Source organism: Xenopus laevis, chromosome 7S (assembly GCF_017654675.1).
Source record: "Xenopus laevis strain J_2021 chromosome 7S, Xenopus_laevis_v10.1, whole genome shotgun sequence".
Classification (NCBI taxonomy): domain Eukaryota; kingdom Metazoa; phylum Chordata; class Amphibia; order Anura; family Pipidae; genus Xenopus; species Xenopus laevis.
The window spans coordinates 73427250-73446168 of NC_054384.1; the positions used below are offsets into that span (position 1 = coordinate 73427250).

The window sequence follows — 18919 nt, forward strand, 5'->3', positions numbered from 1 at the left end:
ATTAAACTATAGTATAATGTGGCAGTGCCTTGTAGCTGTGAAAAATTGGCCAACCAGGAAAGACTGTATGATTGCAAACATATACACATTCCAACTAACTTGAACTTTGATCTCATTTATTTAATACTCATAAAGAAAATTCTGTGATTTACTGTTGAAGCTAAATGTATTATTAATTATATAGTGAATAAAGTACCCCCTATTGAAAAATATAAGGATATTATAAGTCACAGAGGAGGTCCATAACCAAATAAAAGCACAAGAGGATGTGCTTTTATAAAGGTCATAGAACTCCGAGGTTACTTCTAATATCTTCATATTTTCCAACAAGGGGTACTTTATTTATTATAATACACAAGTTTCAGTGAGTCGTGACAAAAATAACATCATTACTCACTGTTTATAACTGATGACATCACTAGTCACCGTTTATAAGGATATAATTTACAGGATATTTGTGGCTTTTGTGTATTATATAGGTATTGTGGCTTTCCGTCAACATCTGCAGAACCTGGCCAGGACAAAGGGCATCTTAGAGCTCAACAAAATTCAGATGTTTTATGAACAGATGGGACCTGATGAGGAGCAAAATGTCACTAGCGTTCCAAACCACCCGGTATGGAGAAAGTTTCATATTCACTACTTGTTAGGCTTTTGTTTTTTATAATTTTTTTGTTGCCCCAGTGACAAAATGTAGCCCCCGATGGAACTTAAGAAGGCCGGGCCCATTTCTAATTTGCATTTACTCTTTGCAGCTGGATATGTCTGCGCAACTCCCAAATGTATCCACGTTTCCCAATGGCATGCACCACCAATTACTCTCTAGACGCCAGAGTTTGGAGACACAGTATTTACAGCACAGGCTGCAGGTATGTTGTTTAGTAAGTAATTCTTCAGTGTTTACTCAGTATTGATAATGTGCCTGAAAATGAAACATCATGCTCTGTTTATTTCCTATTCTTAAGATAAAATGGTTTAATGGTTTGCTACTTTATGGCTATTGTAAAATAAATCAAAACATTATTCTTAGAAATAGTACCCAATACACAAAAATCCCCACTGAACTAATTGAAAAGGGTAACTGTGTAATTCTAAGCAACACACATTAATTAAAAATGTTCAGTGATCTATTTGTAAATGTAAATGCTATGAAAACATTATTTATCCCTTTCAATTCTCTGCACTGCTGATTCTGACTCTTAAACCCGTATAGCAGAATCAATCCAACAGATTAACAGTCCTTTAAGAAAGCATGCAAGGCTATGGGAAAAAAATACTCTTTGCTCTATTTGCACAGGTAGAAGCAAACGTGATCACAAAACATAACATTTTTGCTGGAATTTAAAGTACTATTTGTTAATTTAATTAATTTACTTAATAATTATAATTATTTGCTGCTATGCAAACAGCAAGATTCCTATAACAAAAGACATATTCCCTCATGTAACTAGAAAAAATGATAATAACAGTACAAATAATGTTTTAAACAATGATTAAATGGGTTGTTTACCTTTAAATTAGCTTTTAGTATGATGTAGAAAATGATATTCTGAGACAATTAGCAATTGGTTTTCATTTTTTATTTATAGCTTTTGTGTTAACTTTTTATTCAGTAGCTCTCCTGTTTATGATTTCAGAATTCTGGTTGCTAGGGTCCACATAAGCCTAGCAACCATGCACTGATTTAAAAATATGAAAATATAAAAATCAGTTACAATAAATTTGTAGTCTTACAGGGCATTTGTTTTTTAGATGGAGTCATTGACCCCATTTGAAATCTGAATTTGAGTCAGAAGAAGGCAAATAATTCAAAAACTATAAAAAAAACAACTAATGAAAGCCAATTGAAAAGTTGCTTAGAGTTGGCTTTTCTATAACAAACTAGAAGATATTTTAACCCTTTAAGTGCCACAGAACGTAGAATCTACGTTCTGTGGATCAAAGGACCAAAGTGCCACAGATCGTAGATTCTACGTTCTGCAGCACTTCCGGGTTTGCGAGCGGAGGAGCGGCTGTTAGAGCCGCTCGCTCCGCTCCTTCACGATCCCCTGCCCCTAGACAACGAGCAGAGCAGGGGATCGTGTGACCCCTGGGGCGCGATCGCCCAGGGGCCCCAAAGCAGCAGCAGGGACGCGTTTCCTATGCGTCCTGCTGCTGCCTGCGCTGCACTTCCGCCCAGCTCCGCCCCCACATGGCTGATGACCGTTGGAGCTGCAGATCTGCTGCGTGGAGCCCTCTCTCATCGATCTGAGGCATCTACCCCAGGTAAGTGTAACATTTACACACACAAAAACACACAAACACACCAACACACACTTATTACAGTAATATACACTTACATTCACACTTACACACACTCACACATAGATTTTTGGGGATTGGGGGGGTCACACACACTCACAGCACCCATGTACACTTGCACACGCGCACACGCGCAAATAACATGCAATTTACCCGTTGTGCACACGCATATGTACATATATGGCTTTGTGGCTTTTTTTTTTTTTTCTTATCGCATCGTCTCTTTTTGGGCTAAAAAAAATGTTTTATTGCCGTTCCAAATAGCGTATTCGCTAACCGTACTGTGCAATAGCTTTTGTATGTTATTTTGGTGGTTATATTGCAATTTTGGGTATTTTGGTGCATTTTTAGCCATTTTATTGAATTTTTAGCCATTTTATTGCATTTTCAGCTCTGCATTTGTGTTATTCACTTGTTTCTGTCCGTATAATCGATTTGGCCCAGCTAAAATATTCAAACGGTAATTCTGGTGGCCGATTACACTAGTGTGAAAAAAAAAAGCATTGATTTTTGTGGTTTTATTAGTTTTTGGTGATTTATTTGCATTTCACACTGTTCTGTGTTATTTTGTTTTGCCTATGTAAATTTTATCTACTATATATCCATTTGTGGGTCTCTGTGCGCCACATAGTTTGGTATATCTATGCATATTGGGCATCAAAGTGTTCAGTAGACCCCTGTCGTTCATATTTAGGATGTTTTATGCTGAAACGTTACGAAATGTGGGGCACATAATGGGGTAAAATTCAAGCTTTGTGACGATTTTCAGAAATTTGATAAAAACCGTTATGTTCAGCATTGCTTTGCAGTTTGGCAGTTTGCAGTAGAAACACTTATTTACCCATTTTGGATTCGTCAGAATGTGTACTTTCTGAAAATATATGGTTTTCTGGGGTCTCTGTACTGTTAGGGGGGTCTAATGTCGCATATTACACACACCAGGTGCTTATATTGCAGCAGCCAGCGCGTCAGCTGTGAAAATGTCTATACATATTGTCATTTGGGGGTCTCTGTGCGCCACATACTTTGGTATATCTATGCATATTGGGCATCAAAGTGTTCAGTAGACCCCTGGCGCTCATATTTAGGATGTTTTATGCTGATAAGCTACGAAATGTGGGGCATATAATGGGGTAAAATTCAAGCTTTGTGACGATTTTCAGAAATTTGATAAAAACCGTTATGTTCAGCATTGCTTTGCAGTTTGGCAGTTTGCAGTAGAAACACTTATTTACCCATATTGGATTCGTCAAAATGTGTACTTTCTGAAAATATATGGTTTTCTGGGGTCTCTGTGCTGTTAGGTGGTCTAATGTCGCATAATACACACACCGGGTGGTTATATTGCAGCAGCCAGCGCGTCAGCCGTGAAAATGTCTATACATATTGTCATTTGGGGGTCTCTGTGCGCCACATAGTTTGGTATATCTATGCATATTGGGCATCAAAGTGTTCAGTAGACCCCATGCGCTCATATTTAGGATGTTTTATGCTGATAAGTTACGAAATGTGGGGCATATAATGGGGTAAAATTCAAGCTTTGTGACGATGTTCAGAAATTTGATAAAAACCATTACGTTCAGCATTGCTTTGCAGTTTGACAGTTTGCAGTAGGAACACATATTTACCTATATTGGATTCGTCAAAATGTGTACTTTCTGAAAATATATGGTTTTCTGGGGTCTCTGTACTGTTAGGGGGGTCTAATGTCGCATATTACACACACCAGGTGCTTGTATTGCAGCAGCCAGCGCGCATCAGCCGTGAAAATGTATACACTATTGTCATTTGGGGGTCTCTGTGCGCCACATAGTTTGGTATATCTATGCATATTGGGCATCAAAGTGTTTAGTAGACCCCTGGCGTTCATATTCAGGATGTTTTATGCTGATAAGTTACGAAATGTGGGGCATATAATGGGGTAAAATTCAAGCTTTGTGACGATGTTCAGAAATTTGATAAAAACCATTACGTTCAGCATTGCTTTGCAGTTTGACAGTTTGCAGTAGGAACACATATTTACCTATATTGGATTCGTCAAAATGTGTACTTTCTGAAAATATATGGTTTTCTGGGGTCTCTGTACTGTTAGGGGGGTCTAATGTCGCATATTACACACACCAGGTGCTTGTATTGCAGCAGCCAGCGCGCATCAGCCGTGAAAATGTATACACTATTGTCATTTGGGGGTCTCTGTGCGCCACATAGTTTGGTATATCTATGCATATTGGGCATCAAAGTGTTTAGTAGACCCCTGGCGTTCATATTCAGGATGTTTTATGCTGATAAGTTACGAAATGTGGGGCATATAATGGGGTAAAATTCAAGCTTTGTGACGATTTTCAGAAATTTGATAAAAACCGTTACGTTCAGCATTGCTTTGCAGTTTGACAGTTTGCAGTAGGAACACATATTTACCCATATTGGATTCGTCAGAATGTGTACTTTCCGAAAATATATGGTTTTCTGGGGTCTCTGTACTGTTAGGGGGGTCTAATGTCGCATATTACACACACCGGGTGCTTATATTGCAGCAGCCAGCGCGCGTCAGCCGTGAAAATGTATACACTATTGTCATTTGGGGGTCTCTGTGCGCCACATAGTTTGGTATATCTATGCATATTGGGCATCAAAGTGTTTAGTAGACCCCTGGCGTTCATATTCAGGATGTTTTATGCTGATAAGTTACGAAATGTGGGGCATATAATGGGGTAAAATTCAAGCTTTGTGAGGATTTTCAGAAATTTGATAAAAACCGTTACGTTCAGCATTGCTTTGCAGTTTGACAGTTTGCAGTAGGAACACATATTTACCCATATTGGATTCGTCAGAATGTGTACTTTCCGAAAATATATGGTTTTCTGGGGTCTCTGTACTGTTAGGGGGGTCTAATGTCGCATATTACACACACCGGGTGCTTATATTGCAGCAGCCAGCGCGCGTCAGCCGTGAAAATGTATACACTATTGTCATTTGGGGGTCTCTGTGCGCCACATAGTTTGGTATATCTATGCATATTGGGCATCAAAGTGTTTAGTAGACCCCTGGCGTTCATATTCAGGATGTTTTAGGCTGATAAGTTACGAAATGTGGGGCATATAATGGGGTAAAATTCAAGCTTTGTGACGATTTTCAGAAATTTGATAAAAACCGTTATGTTCAGCATTGCTTTGCAGTTTGGCAGTTTGCAGTAGAAACGCTTATTTACCCATATTGGATTCGTCAGAATGTGTACTTTCTGAAAATATATGGTTTTCTGGGGTCTCTGTACTGTTAGGTGGTCTAATGTCGCATAATACACACACCGGGTGGTTATATTGCAGCAGCCAGCGCGTCAGCCGTGAAAATGTCTATACATATTGTCATTTGGGGGTCTCTGTGCCCCACATAGTTTGGTATATCTATGCACATTGGGCATCAAACTGTTTAGTAGACCCCTATGTTTATATTTATGATGCTTTATGCTGGTAATGATACATGGACGATACGATGCTGGAAAGTTGAAGCTTTGAGGCAATTTTCAGAATATTTTACCAAAACCGCCAAATTTGGCAAAGCCTTGCGACTCAGTAGTTTGGGGCAGAAAGGCATGGGTACCCATTTTAGATTCTGTATAATGTGTACTTTCCAAAAATATATGGGTTTGGGGGGTAAACATATATTTCTGTGTTTTTACCCCACAAAAATGCAGTCAATGTGTTGATTTTTCATTAGATGAAGTTACCCACAGGACTATTTGTATGCGCTAACTTCATTTTGAGGCCTCTAAATGCCAGATACTTTGGTAAACCTATGAACAATGGCCACCAAACTGTTTGGAGGAACCCTGGCAATCATATTTAGGGTGCTTTTTCTTGGTGCGTAACGATACATGGGTGATATGGGGCTGAGAAGTTGAAGCTTTGAGGCAATTTTCAGATATTTCACCAAAACCGACAATTGTGGGAAAGCCTTGCGACTCAGTAGTTTGGAGCAGAAAGGCATGGGTACCCATTTTAGATCCGGTAGAATGTGTACTTTCCAAAAATATATGGGTTTTGGGGGGTAAGCATATATTTCTGTGTTTTTACCCCACAAAAATGCAGTCAATGTGTTGATTTTTCATTAGCTGAAGTTACCCACTGGACTTTTTGTATGCACTAACTTCATTTTGGGGCCTCTAACTGCCATATACTTTGGTAAACCTATGCACAGTGGGCACCAAACTGTTTGGAGGACCCCTGGCAATCATATTTAGGGTGTTTTTTTTTGGTGCGTAACGATACATGGGTGATATGGTGCTGAGAAGTTGAAGCTTTGAGGCAATTTTCAGATATTTCACCAAAACCGACAATTGTGGGAAAGCCTTGCGACTCAGTAGTTTGGAGCAGAAAGGCATGGGTATCCATTTTAGATTCTGTAGAATGTGTACTTTCCAAAAATATATGGGTTTGGGGGTAAACATATATTTCTGTGTTTTTACCCCACAAAAATGCAGTCAATGTGTTGATTTTTCATTAGATGAAGTTATCCACAGGACTATTTGTATGCGCTAACTTCATTTTGAGGCCTCTAACTGCCAGATACTTTGGTAAACCTATGAACAATGGCCACCAAACTGTTTGGAGGAACCCTGGCAATCATATTTAGGGAGTTTTTTCTTGGTGCGTAACGATACATGGGTGATATGGTGCTGAGAAGTTGAAGCTTTGAGGCAATTTTCAGATATTTCACCAAAACCGACAATTGTGGGAAAGCCTTGCGACTCAGTAGTTTGGAGCAGAAAGGCATGGGTACCCATTTTAGATTCGGTAGAATGTGTACTTTCCAAAAATATATGGGTTTTGGGGGGTAAACATATATTTCTGTGTTTTTACCCCACAAAAATGCAGTCAATGTGTTGATTTTTCATTAGCTGAAGTTACCCACGGGACTGTTTGTATGCGCTAACTTCATTTTGGGGCCTCTAAATGCCAGATACTTTGGTAAACTTATGAACAATGGCCACCAAAATGTTCAGAGGAACCCTGGCAATCATATTTAGGGTGCTTTTCTTAGTACGTAATGATACATGGGTGATATGGTGCTGGGAAGTTGAAGCTTTGAGGCAATTTTCAGATATTTCACCAAAACCGACAATTTTGGGAAAGCCTTGCGACTCAGTAGTTTGGAGCAGAAAGGCATGGGTACCCATTTTAGATTCTGTAGAATGTGTTCTTTCCAAAAATATATGGGTTTGGGGGGTAAACATATATTTCTGTGTTTTTACCCCACAAAAATGCAGTCAATGTGTTGATTTCTCATTAGATGAAGTTACCCACAGGATTATTTGTATGCGCTAACTTCATTTTGAGGCCTCTAACTGCCAGATACTTTGGTAAACCTATGAACAATGGCTACCAAACTGTTTGGAGGAACCCTGGCAATCATATTTAGGGTGTTTTTTCTTGGTGCGTAACGATACATGGGTGATATGGTGCTGAGAAGTTGAAGCTTTGAGGCAATTTTCAGATATTTCACCAAAACCGACAATTGTGGGAAGGCCTTGCGACTCAGTAGTTTGGAGCAGAAAGGCATGGGTACCCATTTTAGATTCGGTAGAATGTGTACTTTCCAAAAATATATGGGTTTTGGGGGGTAAACATATATTTCTGTGTTTTTACCCCACAAAAATGCAGTCAATGTGTTGATTTTTCATTAGCTGAAGTTACTCACGGGACTGTTTGTATGCGCTAACTTCATTTTGGGGCCTCTAAATGCCAGATACTTTGGTAAACTTATGAACAATGGCCACCAAAATGTTCAGAGGAACTCTGGCAATCATATTTAGGGTGCTTTTTCTTAGTACGTAATGATACATGGGTGTTATGGTGCTGGGAAGTTGAAGCTTTGAGGCAATTTTCAGATATTTCACCAAAACCGACAATTTTGGGAAAGCCTTGTGACTCAGTAGTTTGGAGCAGAAAGGCATGGGTACCCATTTTAAATTCTGTACAATGTGTTCTTTCCAAAAATATATGGGTTTGGGGGTAAACATATATTTCTGTGTTTTTACCCCACAAAAAATGCAGTCAATGTTTTGATTTCTCAGTAGCTGAAGTAAAGTCCTGAACAATTTGGATGCGCTAACTTCATATTTGTGTCTCTAAATGCCAGATACTTTGGTAAACCTATGCATAATGGGTATCAAACTGTTCAGTGGACCCCTGGCAATCATATTTCAGGTGCTTTTTCTTGGTACGTAATATAGTTTGGGATATGCGGAGCAGCAAAATAAAACCTTTGAAATGATTTTTCAAAATTTTGAATTTTATTTTGAAAAACCGCTATGTTCAGACAAGCTTTTCTGTTTGGTAGTTGGGAGTAGAGAGACATAGTTACCCATTTTGTAATCGGCAGAATGTGTGCTTTTCAAAAATGTATGGTTTTCTGGGGTAAACCTATGGTTTCAGGATTTTTTGCCTTGGAATCTAAAGCATGCCGTTTTCTGCCTTAGTGCTTTCAAAATTCAGTAATATACTGCCGGGAGTTTTTGCTGTACAGAAATCCTAAATCTCCCTAAAACTATACATATCTGGTATTGGCACGTTCGAGAGACATAAGGCTTTCCAAATACGTTGGATTTTCATCTGTAAAATGAAGTATTTTTCTGGTATAAATTGATATACGATGAAAAATGGTAATTTTTCATTTTTTTTTGTTATTTAGCACTATAAATTTTTTTTCACAGGTGGAAATACATGAAAACTCAGGCAGATTTAGAAAGCTCAGTTTCTACCGAAAAAAACAATGTATAGTTTTCCTAGGTAAACTATAGGTTTCCCCTCAGAAAATGCCCCTAAAGTGAGAGAGCACAAAATGCTTAAAAACGGCTGGCATTTCGCGTAACCAAAATGTGAAATTCTGCTGGCACTTAAAGGGTTAAAGCCGAACCGACCCTGTAACAAACATTATGTATTGTTTCCAAGTGTAAATAAAATCTTTTTAATAATATTATGCACCCAGTAACTCGGGGGAAGTGGGAAAGGGTCTGTGACGGGAATCTCAGACTTCTCTGTTCCCCACTGAATTTGCAGCACACCAGGATGCCTGCCAGGAAGTGAACATCCAAAAATTAAATGAATAGTTGAGTTGATTTGTTTCCTGATAAGGACATTGAAAAACAGTTTCCTTCTCTTTGTTGTTTTGCTTTTTGTTCTATTTTTTCCCCCAAACACAGTGCTTTTTGAGCATATAATAATTTCCCTGTGTGCTTCAAATAATCTTTATATACATCTGTGTTTTGATCTGCATAAATGTACGAGCATGATTATAAGAGTTGCTTTGCAGTTCTAAGGTCAGTCTTGGTTTTGTTACAGCAAGCAAATTTGCTGGCCCAAGGCCAGAACAGCTGCCAGTTGTATTGTAAAGAAACACCAAGGAGCCTGGAGCAGCAGTTACAGGAACATAGGTGAGAATGTGGTGCAGAAACCCAATATCTGTTTCATTATGATGACGATGTTTCTAGATCAGGGATGTCTAACCTACGGCCTTCCCAGCATGCTCTGCATGCTAAATGCCTGGCCTAAATATGAAGAGCTGACAAACATACCAATAGATGTCCTTTATCTTAGATTGCTAAGACTTGTTCTAACACATTGTAGCCAAGTCTAGCAACATATAAAACAGCAAGTAACCACCCATACACCCAAAAAGTCTTGAAACTCATTCATCTAACCTGATCTGGCAGAATTGGACAGGCTCATACTGCAGGCTTGTGGAGACTCCTTAGGAGAAGACCACAACATATCAATGCTGTCCTCATACAATGGGGTTTTGTAACTGTTAGGCAGCCTTTATTGGCCCTTGTATGGCCACCTTTACCCATAGGTGTCATCTTTGCTGTGTGAGGCAATACAAACTGCCCTGGGGTGCACCTGCCCCTCAGTTTTTCTTTTAAACATGTGCAAACAATTTAGGGTCAGTTTCTAGGTAATAAGGTGACATTTTATTTCCATTTGACATACTCTTCATTATCACTTGTCTGATTAACACCAATGTTGTAATTATAAGTATGTTTTAAATATCTTGTTTGTGTAACTCACCAGTAGCAGATTTATCAAAGGTCGAAGTGAAAATTTGAAATAAAAAAATTCGAATTTCGAGCTAATTTTTATGTACTCTGACTAGGGAATAGTCCAAATTCAATTAGAATTTCAAAATTTATTTTTATGTACTGACTGTCTCTTTAAAAATTCAACTTCGACCATTCACCATCTAAAACCTGCCTAATTGCAGTTTTAGCCTATGGGGGACCTCCTAGAACCTATTTGGAGTCAATTGGTGGACTTTGAAAAAATCAAATCTAATTTGGGATCAAATTTGGGAAAAAATCTATTCTAATTTGGGATTCAAATTAGATTTGAATGAGCTATTACTTTGATTCGTACAATTCGATTTCGCTCGAAAACAGACCTATTCTTTTTGAATTCGAATTTTGAAGTTTTTCCAATTTCAAAATTCGACCCTCGGTAAATCTGCCCTTTAGTGTTGTGAGAACACGAAAGGCATAAGGCTGTAATCCATACTTGTACTTCAATAAATACTTTTTAACTACAACTGCCTGGAGGATTTGCTCTTTGAGTGCCTACCCTACAAACAATAGGGTAATGTTGCAATTATTGTGAGGTTAATTCACTTTTTTGTTAATCCAATAGATTGCTCCAGAAACGTCTTTTCCTTCAAAAGCAACCGCAGCTGCAGGCTTATTTCAACCAGATGCAGATAGCTGAAACCTCTTATCCCATGCAGACACCGCAGCTACCCTTGTCACACCAGGACCCAGTGCAACAGACACAATTTGGTTTGTCTCAGCCACTTAGCCCTGTTATGGAACCAGCTTCTGATGAAATGCAATATGACCCATTCTTAAGTCAGTATCACAAGTTACATTCCCAGCAGATGCAGAACCTGGTGCAACCTAGCCAGCCACAGGTAACGGCACAGATGTCTGTGCAACAACCTTCTTTGCAGTATGCTTATCAGACCTGTGAATTATCAGGAGTGCCATCCCACGAGCCAGAATACACAAACCAGTGTCAGTATTCTATGAACTCAACTCAACAAGGTGTTATGACTTTGCCTGAAAACCAGAGTAATCTAGCAGGACCTGGCCCACAGTCGTCTTATGAAACACTGGCCCTCGGCGAGCCGTGTGACTGCGAAATGATGGAGACTGTTGATTCACATAGTGGATATGTTTTAGTAAATTAGACATTGTATGGAATACTGTGTCTGTGGTCATGCTTCAGGGCAAGGCTGAAAAAATTAAGGAAGAAAGTGCGAATTTTTAAAAGCTTTTTATTCTTGTTGTCCCACCCAAATAAGAAAAAAAAATCATTACTTATCCTCCTGCCCTTGGCCTCATTCCAGCGTTAAAAAAGCTGGTTTGCTGAGATTCCAGATTTAGTGTCCTAGAAACCTGAGGTCCTGTAGAGGAGAAATTACAGGAGTATATCATACTGACCTCCTACAGCACAATAAGACACTGGACTTTATAAAATGACCTCAGATCTAAATTGCGGAGTTCATCTTTTATTAAGCAATATTCATTTTGTGGGAAGGAATTGTTCTTTTTAATGTAATCCTTATTGTAAAAAGGAAATAAAAACTCCACCAACATTGCTTAGAACATGACTGCATTCTAAGTGACTGACTTTGGCAGCAAGCACCTTGCAGTACAACACGGAGAAGCTGGGAACCCAAACCAGCTACCCGACTTCTACACTAATGTTGCTTGGAGAAACAGGACGTTAGAAGCCTTGGGAAAAGGAAGAGACTTGAATGTGAATGCACAAAATAACATTACAGTACTGTTTTTGAAATTAGCTTGAGCTCTTGGAAAAACCTATGATAATAACCGGAGTGTTTGAACTTGAGAACCAAGGCAAGACATACAATGTTCCTCATTGTAGTGCTTCAAGCTCACTTTTAGAGACACACGGCAGCCTTAGGAGACAAGACAAGGCGTGTCACTTTTTAAGAATACAATGAAGAAATAATAATTCAGACTATGTTTTGAAGTCACAGTAATATTGTATGTTGCTGTTTGTTGAAGAAGCTTTGTACATTTGGTAACTATCTAGATTTTAGAATCAGGAAATCACAAAATGAGCTACAAAAATAATGTGTGAAGTGTGGTAGTTCTGTGCCTTTCTTGGGTTCTTTTTCATACTAGATTCTACTTTTTTTTTTCCCCTCCGGTGGAAAAATGACCATGCCCCATTTATATCAATGCTACATCCAAAGTCCGTTCAGAGTCTGTGTGTACGTATGTTTGTTCCACTGTGTGGAATGCTAAATTGTTTAATGAATTCTGTGTCTTGATCGCTCATGTGTAGAGAAAATGTTTCAAAAAGTATTATAGCAATATTTAATTCTATTTAATGTCATGAACTGTTGATATATTTACCATGGAAATTGATGTTCACACACAGCTACAGTGAGGGAATAATTGTACATAAATGCAAATCATGTGTATAGTATTCTAATCAAAGGAGGTTACCTTAGCTGAGTTTGTAACTTAGATACGATGGTATGTCCTCGTTCACAGTATACGCTGCACTTTCTGTCAATTCAAGATTGAAAATAGCCATAATGTAATAGCACCTCCCATTATGTACGAAGCATTATAACAGAAAAGAAGCTAGTAGTGTTAATTCCTTTTGTTGTTGCGTTATTAAAGAAGGACTAAGCAGGCATCTCTTCATTCTGACCCAGGAAAAATTTCAGTACACACCATTGATCTAATATGACTTCAGATCCTACATGTGAACCCTATATTGGCCACTATCTATACCTTTATTTTTCTTTGTACTTACGATTTGTACAATAGAAATTTGAAGAGCTGAATATATATTTTTCTTTTGCCCCATTTCATTTGTATCAAGGCTCAGCTTGCAGTTTTTGCATTGTCTATATAGGATAAGGCTCCTTATCATATTCCTTGGACCACTTTTTGTGCTACAAATCCATACAAGATCCCAGAAGGGCTTGAGGCCTAGCATAGCATGAAGTTCTTGAAAGCAGGGAACCTAATTGGCACTTTGAAGAAGGGACGACTGCCATTTTTCTTATACTGTATAGAAAGATACCAGAAGAGTATTTCCCCATAGTAAGCACAATCCTCCTGAAAGTGGTGGGGGGGGGGGGCTTGTGGTCTTTTTAATTTTCACTCATAGAAACTACCAACCCTCATTGTTTATTTAAAGGAGAAGGAAAGTCTTTGTGCACTTGGGGGTTCCAAATTTTAGACAGCCCCCAAGTGATTCTGTTGACTTATCTGAAACCTCAGGCCGGTGCTCCTATCAGCAGAAAACTGCACCAGCCCGGAGTTTTACCAGTGAGCACCAGGGATCGCTTCTCTTCCGTCTTCTTCTTTCTTCAAGTTTCCCGGGGCAAACGCATGCGCAGTTGAATGAAATAGCCGACTTTTTAGTTTGGCTATTTCGTTCTACTGCACATGTGTTTGCCGCAGGAAACTTGAAGAAAGAAGAAGATGGAAGAGAAGCGATCCCTGGTGCTCACTGGTATAACCCTGGGCGTGTGCAGTTTTCTGCAGATATGAGCATCGGCTTGGGGTTTCAGGTAAGTACATACAATCACTTGGGAGTGCCTAACGTTTGGCACCCCAAGTGCACAATGACTTTCCTTCTCCTTTAACCAGAGATTTTTGTTCCACAATGGTACTTGATAAACTCTCATCCTACTCAACTCGACTTTTGCTTCTCCGTCTCAGAGTTTTTTCTGAGTAGTCACTTCCTTTGATGGTTATCACTAATTCGCACACAATATGGATATCCCTAGACCTGTGTTTTGGCAAGATATAGGAAGCAATTCTGCAACAGTCATATGGGAATCTATAAATAAACTAACATTGTTAAAGTAAGTGTTCGTTACATATGGTGTATAATCTTTCATTACAAGTAATAAAAATGAACCATTTGCTTTTACATTAACACCCTTTTACAGTGAATTTTCAACCATGCAACTTTTGTTGTAAGGCCATAATGATGGAGACTATTGCATCATTCTTCTAAAATGACAGATACTCCAGCATTTTACTGTTTTAACACTTGAAATATATAGATGTCAATAAAAGCTGTCCTTTTTCATTCCATTCCCATTATGACACCCACCTTGTTAGAGTAAGAGGCTGATTATTGTCATTTGGATTATATTTTTTATCCGGATTCAAATGTTTCTGCTCAAAGACTGCTGATTTCAAATTTGAGTTTCCAAAATTCAAATGTTTGATATTTATTTAAGTGAAAAAACCTTAGGAAAACTCGATTCAGCGTCTAACAGCTTGCACGTTCATCTAGAAGTCAATGGGGGTTGTCGGCTGCAAAATGTAAGCTTTTTTTTTTCTATTCTCATTTTTTAAATGTTTTTGCCAGTTTGTAGACCCATTGAAAATCATATGTACTATAGGCATCCAATGCATGTAAGTTCCCCCCCCCCCAAGTTTTATTTGATCAAGTTTTTCAGATTTAAACTTTTTAATAAATAAGCAAATGTTTGAGTTTGGTAAAAATTCAGGTTAATTCAAATTAGCTGAAAAACACATTAGGGGGCAGATTTATCAAGGGTCAAATTTCGAAGTTAAAAAACGTTGAAATTCGACCATCGAATTTTTTTGGCCGTTTTCGGTTGAATTGAAATCGTTCGATCAATCGTAGAAATCGTTTGAATCGATCGATTCGAACGATTTAATTGATCGATCGAACGATTTTCAAAAAAAAAATACTTCGACTTTTTAAAACTTAGCCAAATTTTGGCTATAGGTTCTAGGAGGTCCCCATAGGCTAACATAGCAATTCGGCAGGTTTAAGGTGGCGAAGTGTCGAAGTTGACGTTTTTTAAAGAGACAGTACTTAGATTTTCGAATGGTCGAATATTCGAAGTATTTTTAATTCGAATCAAAGACGAATTTGGCCTATTCGATGGTCGAAGTACACAAAAATTACTTCGCAATTCGAAGTTTTTAAATCCGAAAATTCACTTCGACCCTTAGTAAATGTGCCCCTAGATGTATACTAGCCTTCATTCTTGACTCTGTTGTGCTATGTTAAAAAATATATTATTCCCCATATGTAATTAAATTTGCCCAAGTGCAATAACCCATAGGCAGCATTTGCTGGTCACCTGTTTGCTATTGATTGGATGGTATAGCTTACTATACCTAGGGACACATTTGTGTCATTCATTACTAGGGCTGTATTGGGGGACAATTTCTTTAGCTCCAACCCTAATGACTGACGTATAAGGAGTCCGACCGCCTTCATTTAAGGCTAAGATAGGGCTTCCGCATTAGTAATGAATAATGATATCATCCCTTTCAAAGTGACATTTATAAATGGTGATGATCAAATGTTAGAAACTATCTTCATTACAGAATGAGAGTTTCAGGAAATGAACTGCTTTGTCCACATCAGACAGAAATGTATATTCAATAGCAGCATTTTGTGCAAGGACAGAGTAAAGCAAACCCCTTCCTACGTGTAGCTCCGATGAAGTAGATCAGACTCCCTGTGTGCCTTCAACCTAAGGCCAGTGGAACTCTGCATTGAGCTGTGCACAGTACAAATGCAATAGTAAATATCGTTCTAGTATAGTATTAAGCACCAACAAATTGGTATCCTTTTAACTCTTTTTTTTTTCCATTTTATTAAAATGTAAAAAGCAAATGTATCACAACAGGTTAAAAAAAAAGAAATATCAATTAAATCAAGTACTGATATGGAGATCTGTTATCTGGAAACTGTTATCCAGAAAGCTCCGAGTTACCGAAAGGTCATCTCCCATAGACTCCATTTTATCTGCATTTTATAATCCAAATTTTTAAAAATTATTTCATTCTACTCTGTAATAATAAAACCGTACCTTGTACTTGATCCCAACCAGTCTATTGGGTTGTTTTATGATTGATGATGAATGAATGATTTTCTATTAGACTAAGGGTAAGTCCACACAGGGAGTTTTGGGGAGATTTGGTCGCCTGGCGACCAATCGCCCCGTTTTTGCGGCAACCAATCTCCCCAAACGCCTTCCCTGACTCTGCGCCGTCTAAAAAGAAAAAACGCTAATCACACGCGGTGATTCGTTTTCCAAAGTCGCCCGGAGTTCCTTGGAAAACGAACCGCCGCGTGTGATTTGCGCCGGCGTTTTTTAATTTTAGCCAGTGCAGAGTCAGGGAAGGCGTTTGAAGAGATTGGTCGCCGCAAAAACCAGGTGATTGGTCGCCAGGCGACCAAATCTCCCCGAAACGCCCTGTGTGGCCTGACCCTTAAGGTATGAAGATCCAAATTATGGAAAGATCGGTTATCTTGAAAACCCCAGGCCCTGAGCATTCTGGATAATGGGTCCAATACATGTACAATATCTAGCTCATCGTTTGCATTGCAATAGTGTTTGTTTCAATTTTCTGGTGCAATTTTACGAAGTTTTGTAGCTCTAAACGGGGAAAAACAAAGCACCCTAAATCAAAATAAACTTTTTTAGAAAATGAATGTTAATATATTTATTTGGATTCAGTTATTACAAGCCCAACACAAATCTATTTAACCAGAACTCCATATCTCAGGTCAGAAAAACTGTATTGCTCAAAATGATTCATGGTTTTCATTGGTGCTGAATTCCCACAGGTGCACTGCAGTCTGATCTAGGACCGATGGGACCATAAAAAGCAACACTGGCCTTGTATACAGTGCTATATAGAATGTTTGGGATATAGGGGGATGAATACACATACAGTATTTTTCTCTTTTGCAATAAAATTAGGAGGTCAAGATATGTATTTATTTTACTTCCTATATTTGTTAGTTGTTACCAATGTGAGTTGACTTATCTATGATGGCAAAGGTTTCATAGCCCTCCTGTGGTGTTATAATCCTTTTTATAGCGCTAACCGGGGATGTTGCCTAGCAGACCAGGGCCATACATATGAAGTGGGCAGTCAAAAACAGTCATGGCTGTAGCAGAAACAACTTCTCAAGTTTTCTCATATCCTATGCCAAGTGAAAATTAGGAGGCAGCTTTAAAGGTATAATTTAACCCTGTAAAGAAATCTTCATTTTCAAGGGGCATTTATAAATCAGATGCACCTTCAATTCTCTTAACTCACTCCTTGTAAAACAAAAACAAGTTTTGAGTGCATGCTAACATCTAGCAGGACACAAGAACTGACAAGCTCCCAATTGTTTGCATTACTCAATGCTCTTATGTTGTGATGGGCAAATAAATTCACCTGGCACGAATTTGCGGTGAATTTCCGCGTTTCACCGCCAGCGAATAAATACTTGAATCTCCAGCGAAATTTCGCCAGCATCAAAATTTTTTGGATGTGCATCTGAAAAGTCACTTGCGTCAAAATCCGCTCACGTCAAGACTATTCGGACGCCCATTGACTTTAACGCGGGCGTCAATTTCCGATTTTCATGATTTTTCGTGAAAATGTCCAAATTATTTCAGATTTTCATGATTTTTTCGTGAAAATGTCCAAATTATATGATTTTTTTTGTGAAACTTTCCAATTTTATGATTTTCACGCAAATTTTTTCACTATTTTGCGGGTAATTCGTAAATTTTTCGACAAAGCGAAACAGGAAACATTCACTACTCTTATGGGGTTATGTAATAAAAGGCACTAACTTTGCCCAGGTGCAGTAACCAATCAGCAGGTATCACTTACTGGTCACCTGTTAAAAAGCCAATATCTTATTGGCTACTATGGGTTACTGCTCCTGGCCAAATTTAGTGCGTTTTATTACTTATGGGGTTTACAGGATACCCACACAAAAGATCTCATTAATGGCAAAACTTTAATCTGATGTCAGATATTAGCTGTACATACTTACAGATATTATCTGGGAATGATCAAGGCCGTTTTTATGAGCTTGCTATTCAAAGAGGATTAATATATTAAAGATAAAGGTGTTGCTCCTTTTATGCTCAAAGTATACCTTTTAATACAGTATGTTGTATACTTAGGTGTGGGAGCTGCAATACTGCTTACTTAGCAGTGATATCTGTAGACTTCAATAGAACAGAAACCTGTGGCCAGAAAGTGAAAAACAAAGAATATTACTTCTACTCCCCTACCTTCCCCTTCTAATTTCTCCAGAGCATTCTCAGGTGAGCCATGTGTGGAACAGACCATTCTGTGAGGGTGGGGAGGCAACTTGAATTTTTGTTTTAAAAAAAAATGTTTGTGTGTTTTTAAGGAAAACGGTTTTGCAATAAAGGTAATCATGCTTATTGGGGGGGGGGTCTCTGCCCCTTAAAATAAATCATCTTACAGGTTCATTGTATAGGAAAGCCAATTTATGTTATTGTTATTTAATGCAATAAATGACATGTAACTACCTGCTGCTGAGATGGAGCTAATGAGAGTATTTAGACGAATATATGGAAAGGTTATTTTTATTTGATGTTTAAAAAACATCCATATTAGTCAGCTGATTGTTTTACGCTCAGTGCACAAGGGGTGTTGTCAATTACAGTTTGGCTAAGTAATTGAAGCAGAAGTGGATAATGTGGTTTGCATTTAATAAAGGTGTTTCAGTATGACTTCTGTGTTTTATTCTATGCATGTGAGGGA

At 38.4% G+C, this 18919-nt stretch overlaps 1 protein-coding gene across 1 annotated transcript in view; it reads left to right on the top strand.

The window, feature by feature from the left end:
* sik2.S (salt inducible kinase 2 S homeolog) overlaps window positions 1–12421 on the top strand; it is a 102369-nt gene extending 89948 nt beyond the window's left edge. Inside the window, exons 12-15 of the mRNA XM_018227743.2 lie at window positions 480–616; window positions 756–869; window positions 9639–9730; window positions 10977–12421. Coding sequence (XP_018083232.1) covers window positions 480–616; window positions 756–869; window positions 9639–9730; window positions 10977–11532 — 899 coding nt within the window. The 3' untranslated portion in view covers window positions 11533–12421. The remainder of the gene's footprint in view (window positions 1–479; window positions 617–755; window positions 870–9638; window positions 9731–10976) is intronic.
* The last annotated feature ends 6498 nt before the right edge of the window (window positions 12422–18919 follow it).